Genomic DNA, 6,561 nt, shown 5'->3' on the forward strand with positions numbered 1-6,561 from the left:
TGAACATTTTAAACTTCCCCCCCCCCCCATTTTTGTTATTTTTTTTTATTCTATTTTTATATTTCATTTGATTTATATGATTTTATTTTATTTTTTTTTTTTTAATACGGTTTTTATTTTATTTAATGTTATTAATTTTATTTTATTTTCAGGCTAAATGACAAGACAAAGAAGAAGAGCCTAACATCATTCGAAAGGGACAGTTTTCTGTCCAGCCTAACGGGACAGCTTGACTACAATGGCTTTAATAAAGCTGACATGATCATTGAAGCTGTTTTTGAGGACCTGAGTATCAAACACAAAGTCCTAAAAGAAGTTGAAGCAGTAAGTTAATATCAAACAAGATCAAAATTTCAAATTCTCTTAAATACAAAACGTTTAATGATACCATATTTTGTCATTGAAGGCGATCCCTCCACATTGTATATTTGCTACAAACACCTCTGCTTTACCAATCAAAGACATTGCAGCTGTCAGCAAGCGACCTGAAAAGGTTAGAAACTTGAGCTCTTGACCACCATGTGGGAGAGTTTGAGATGATCTTGAACGTGTTACTGTTTTGTTTCAGGTCATTGGAATGCACTACTTTTCTCCAGTCGACAAGATGCAGCTACTGGAGATCATCACCACTGATAAAACCTCCAAGGACACAACAGCCTCAGCGGTGGCTTTCGGCTTGAAGCAAGGCAAAGTCATTATCGTCGTTGGGGTGAGGCGTCACGTATTCTTCCCTCAATTCAGAATGAACATTTTACAGATCTGTAATCCATTCAAATGTTTTGGAATAACAAATTGTAATGTTTGTCTTTAGGACGGACCAGGTTTCTACACCACCAGATGTTTAGCTCCCATGTTGGCTGAGGCAGTGCGTGTATTGCAGGTTTGTGAATTTCCTTCTGAATTATTCATTTATTCCCATCTGTTGTAAAAGTGTTATATATATATAAAAAACCAGGCTATGATGACATTCTCAATAGTAACAGGCCTGATATGCAGATCATTGTATTTTCTATACACAGGAAGGTGTTGACCCCAAGAAGCTGGATGCCCTGACCACAGGCTTTGGCTTCCCTGTGGGTGCTGCAACCCTGGCTGATGAAGTGGGCATTGATGTCGCAGCTCATGTAGCTGAAGACCTCGGCAAGGCCTTTGGCTCCAGATTTGGAGGGGGAAATATTGAGGTTTTGAAGACCATGGTGGAGAAAGGATTTAAAGGTACATTCTTTAGTCTAAGCCCAAAGTATACTTCAGTTTTAACTAGTGTTAATTTTGTCAGCTATTTTTAATTTAGTCTTAGTCCTGTGTCAAATGTAACTTTTAATTTTTATCATATTTAGTCAACTTGTCCAGTTTTAGTTTTAGTCAAGTTTTAGTCGACTAAATGTCTGAGAATTTTAGTCTAGTTTTAGTCAGTGGAAACTTAAACATTTTCGTCATATTTTCGTCTTACTGTATAATGGTTAAAAAGATGAAAAAAAATATTATTTTGCTCAATTTTAATTGCAATGATTGTTGTCATTTGGGAAATTTTTTACATTTCATCAGAAGTTGCTCTTTCACCAATAAGCACAAATCAATAGAATATTGACTCGTATGCATGGTTTATTTTACCTCATCTAACGTTAGTGTACAGATTTATAACAGGATATCAATTAGAGGCTAAATAAACACCAACGACTTTATACACTCGCACTGTCTACGTTATGAAAACTGCCGTAACAAAAACCTACTCTCAAATATTATAACAGAGAAATTCCTAATAGTAATTCCAATCATTCCAAATTGCATTAATGTTTCTCTTTTAAAACAACGGCAAAAAGACTCATTGCCGCACAGAGGTTGCGTAAGTAACGTTACAATCCGCAACCACTATCGCAAACAATACAGTCGAGATCCAGGATGGAACACTCACTGGATGAATGAAGCTTTCATTTAATTAGAATACCTCAAATGGAGATCGCTGAACTCCAGCTTACTTGTACAGTACTGTATGTCGGTGTTTTCAGATCACGGTGCTTCCGCAGAGAGAGCGCGTGTGAATGGTTGCCAGATTGAATAAAGCAAAAAGCCGGGCAGAGTACGTATCCGTTTAACAGAAAAGCTCTGATTGGGGGATTTGAGGTCTTGATATCTGGCAACCGCAAACATGAACGCTCGCATAATAGTGTCTTGTACAGCAGTCTGAAATGTTTTCAACAAAAATAAAAAGGTGTTGGTAAAGTTTTTGTTCTTTTATCTACATTTTAGTCCACCTCTTTTTTTCGTCAACGATATTGCATGTTCATTTAGTCTCAGTTATCGTTTAATGACCTTATTATCGTCTCGTCATAGTCTCGTTTTCGTCAGGGGAAAAAACCTCATTGACGAACATTTTTCGTCATAGTTTTCGTTAACGAAATTAACATTAACAGTTTTGACGTGAATGCTTTAGCGTTTTTTTAATGCATAGCCTTTCAAAGTAGACAGTGTGTGAAGAGAAGCTCAATCTCCAAAGATCAATTTCCAAAAGCACAACCATAAAAGAACAAAAAAATGGAAACAGTATATTTACAGTTTGTAAAAATAATATTAAATACAATTAGAAAATGTTAAAATATTAGAAAAATAGTTGTTAAATACAGTCTAATTTATCATATCTTCTCATATTTATTTGTTTTATTTTTGTAATGCCTTTTTGTCATAATTTGTCAAAGTCATAATTCTTATAATATAATACTGCTTTGATCTGTTGCTATTTGCAATGGTTACTATTTACTATTTTTCATACTGTGATTTTTGGTGAATTGTACTTAAAACATTTAGGGTTAAATAATAATTATTAATTATAATAATAGTATAATAGTAATTAATACAGATTATAATTATAATATTGTCCCAGATTTGTAATTCACAGATAATAATAACTAATATTTCAATGGTATTTTGACCGCTGAACTAGGAAATGTCACCTTAGAATAAACACATTTAGAAAAATCTGGCTGTGCGCGTTCAGTTTGCCCATACTATGCTGATGATGAAATTTATGTTGTGGACGTGTCAGTGTAGTGCCATATTTAATTTTGACAGGAATGAAAACAAGGCTGTGAGGGATAGAAGTACAGCATGTTCAATGGCTTGTACTGAACAACACACAGATTGTTCAGATGACAAAATATCTTTCTAAAATACTTTCAGTAGACAAAAACTCTTGAAAGTTGAGTTTTGAAAATCATATCTGATCTAGTACCTTTATACAGAGCATTCTGTTGTAAAGACTGTAAGCCTGTCCCTTCATCTGCACAAAATTCATTATAGCGTCTTTTTCAACCAGCTTTGTTTTGTTCAATGTCAGAAGTATATGTAAATGAACAATGTGTAATCTTGCTCTGTTACCTGCACCAAGATATCCTCGTTGATTTGTCAACGAAACTCTTTTTTTTTTTTGACCGCTCTAGGGCTTTTGCGAAAAGTACAGATTGCATTTCTGCATTTTTCTATCCCTGCTCATGGATAGTCGCTGAAACCCAGTGCATTATGGGCGTTGAAGTTTTCCTACTGTGTTTTTGCCACAGTCCTTTTCTCTGTTTTCTCTAGTCATGTAGCACCGCACCCAATCTTGTCAGGAGTTAAATACCCCTTTAAGGTCTATTCTTTAGTGGGCTTAAAGGGTTAGTTCACCCAAAAATGAAAATTCTGTCATTAATTACTCACCCTCGTGTTGTTCGAAAACCCGCAAGACCTTCGTTCATCTTCGGAACACAATTTAAGATATTTTTTGATGAAATCTGAGGGCTCTCTGACCCTCCCATAGACAGCAAGGTAACTACCACGTTCAAGGTCCAGAAAAGTAGACAGTACCATGACGCGAGCGTGTGGCGGCACCGGCGCTGACCCAGATCCGGCGTGAGGACCGTAAAAAAGTATTCTCGTAGCTTTGTGACTTTACAGTTGAACCACTGATGTCACACGGACTACTTTGTCGATCATCTTGGTACTTTTCTGGACCTTGAACGTGGTAGTTACCTTGCTGTCTATGGGAGGGTCAGAGAGCCCTCAGATTTCATCAAAAATATCTTAAATTGTGTTCCAAAGATGAACGAAGGTCTTGCAGGTTTTCGAACAACACGAGGGTGAGTAATTAATGACAGAATTTTCATTTTTGGGTGAACTAACCCTTTAACATGTTCAGTATAATTGTCATGAATTATTTCTTCTCAATTCACTATTAGGCCGGAAATCAGGCAAGGGCTGCTACATCTACCAGCCAGGACTTAAACGCAGAGATGTGAACACAGAAGCTCTGGAGATTTTGGAATCATACAAGCTGACGCCAAACGCTGCAATGTAAGTTGTTCAGACTCTTTAGGTTCAATTCATAAAACAATTTTTTTTTCAGGACAAATGCAGTGTTATTGATTTGTAGTAGGATAATTCATAATTTTTCATCAAAAAAAAAAAAAAATAAAATAAAAAATCATCATTGCTTCTCTTTCTCCACCCAGTTCTTCAGACTCAGATATTCAGTACAGGTTGGTGTCCCGTTTTGTGAATGAGGCTGTTCTGTGTTTGCAAGAAGGAATCCTTGCCAATCCAGTGGAGGGTGACATTGGGGCCGTGTTCGGACTCGGCTTTCCACCCTGCCTTGGAGGTGAGAATCTAAGTCTGGATTTACATTTAGATTTTTTTTTTTTACTTTTTTTTTTATTCTAATTTCCTTTTACAGTTTAAGGATAATATGCATTCAGTCCCATCATTTTGTTAATGATCTAATTGCAGGACCCTTCAGGTTTGTGGACAGCTTTGGTGCAGACAAACTTGTGGAGAAGATGAGAAAGTTTGAGGAGGTCTTTGGGAACCAGTTTACACCTTGTCAGCTGCTGCTCGATCACGCCAAGGATCCAAGCAAGACATTTCACAAGTGACTTTAGCTGTGCCATTACTACTTCTTAGAGGATTTATGTGAAAAACAAGCAATCACGATTGTGCACTTAAAGCAAGAGTACAGAATGTGAAGGGCCTTTTTGTTCCTTAAAACGGACATAATACATTGAAATATCACTTTTCCCCGTAAGATGCCATGTGCATGACTTGGTAGACTTTGGCCAAGCGATAGCCTTTTACTGAATTAAACAATTTAGTTTTTGAGTTGTTTTTGTATATTAATGAACTCTTTAGGTGAAATTGTTTTCTAATGTTTGTGTACAAACTGTACAGGCAGAGACATCAGGCGCATTCCAGTACAGCCCAGGTGTCAAAATAAAAACCTAATACTCCATGTTTGTTAGGGTATAGTCCAAAAGCACTTGTCTGTAAAATAACTGTTTTAATTTCAGTGAGATTCGGTACTTATGCTCAATCTGTCTCTCTGGACATAGAACGTGGCCTCACATAAAAAATTCATGTCAATGAATTAAATGAAATGCTCAAGTCTTCTGTGATTATGGTGTTTTTATTGATTGTATTTGGTCTTTACAGATGGGACAATTTAGGTAATGTGTACTTCTCTCTTATGTTATAAGCATGTAGACATACAGAACTGTTATGATACATTTCAAACAAGGTCATAATCCGTTAACTACCTACTGTACCCAAAAAAATGTGTTTGAAACAAACATTTTATAATGACAAAGGTGGAAGCTGGGGGTTGGTTTGGATGCCGATTTTGGAAAGTTTTTGCTGGGATGGGCATTTAAAAAAATCTGAAATTCGCTTTTGCGCCATTATCTCCTTGTATTAAAGTTAACCTTGTTCTTAATTCTGTTCAGTTCATGTCTGATACCACGCGCTAGCGTCACGTGTTCATGAGGATTACTGTGCGTTCACACCGCCGCCGTAGAGAGCGTCAAAGTGGCCGGAAGTCATTCATTTTCAATGTGGGCCGGCGTCGAGCAGCGGCGCGGCGCGACTTGGACGTTGAGGGCTTCGAGGAGAGTTGAAATCAGGTCAACTTTATGGTAATGAGCTATGACGCGGTTCGGCGGCATCTGGCGGCAACCAATCGGAACGTAGAAGTCCACCGCTTGAGAGGATTCCAGAGAACGCAGTCCTGTAAACTTTGGTTCCGACCACATTAGTTCCCAAGCAAAATGGAGGAGAGGTGGTGTCTGAGATTGTTGAGATTGTTGGTGAGTTGCTGATGTGCATTAACGTTATAGTAATAATAATCTAATGACATAATAAATAATATAAATAATAGTACAGTTCACTTTTAAACCTTTAAATCAATTTTCCTGATTATACTTACATTAAGTAATGTTTATACCTGATTATACTTAAGTAACATTTTCAATGCAGGACTTTTACTTGTATCAGAGTATTTTTACAGTGTGGTATTAGTGCTTTATACATTGAGGTAAAGGATCTTAATACTTCGTCCACAACAATATTTAATGAGGTTAACTTAACCCTCCTTGTGCACAAGATCAACAAGCGTGTTTGCTTTGCGACCCCTTTAAATACAAGATAAGCATTCGAAGCATTCGAGAGCGTCAGAGCGTCCACGAATCTTTCTACAGCGTTGTTGGCAGGGCGGCCAGAGCGATTTTTGACGCTCTCGACGGCGGCGGTGTGAACGCACAGTAA

The 6,561-nt window shown here is 37.2% G+C and overlaps 1 protein-coding gene across 1 annotated transcript in view; it reads left to right on the top strand.

The window, feature by feature from the left end:
- Nucleotides 1–5,409, top strand: part of LOC107741851 (trifunctional enzyme subunit alpha, mitochondrial-like) — a 13,911-nt gene extending 8,502 nt beyond the window's left edge. The window contains exons 18-20 of the mRNA XM_016554656.1: nt 4,209–4,323; nt 4,482–4,627; nt 4,756–5,409. Of these exons, the coding sequence (XP_016410142.1) occupies nt 4,209–4,323; nt 4,482–4,627; nt 4,756–4,901 (407 nt within the window). The 3' untranslated portion in view covers nt 4,902–5,409. The remainder of the gene's footprint in view (nt 1–4,208; nt 4,324–4,481; nt 4,628–4,755) is intronic.
- The last annotated feature ends 1,152 nt before the right edge of the window (nt 5,410–6,561 follow it).

This window comes from Sinocyclocheilus rhinocerous, unplaced genomic scaffold, assembly GCF_001515625.1.
Source record: "Sinocyclocheilus rhinocerous isolate Xijiao unplaced genomic scaffold, SAMN03320098_v1.1 scaffold1157, whole genome shotgun sequence".
NCBI classification, from domain to species: domain Eukaryota; kingdom Metazoa; phylum Chordata; class Actinopteri; order Cypriniformes; family Cyprinidae; genus Sinocyclocheilus; species Sinocyclocheilus rhinocerous.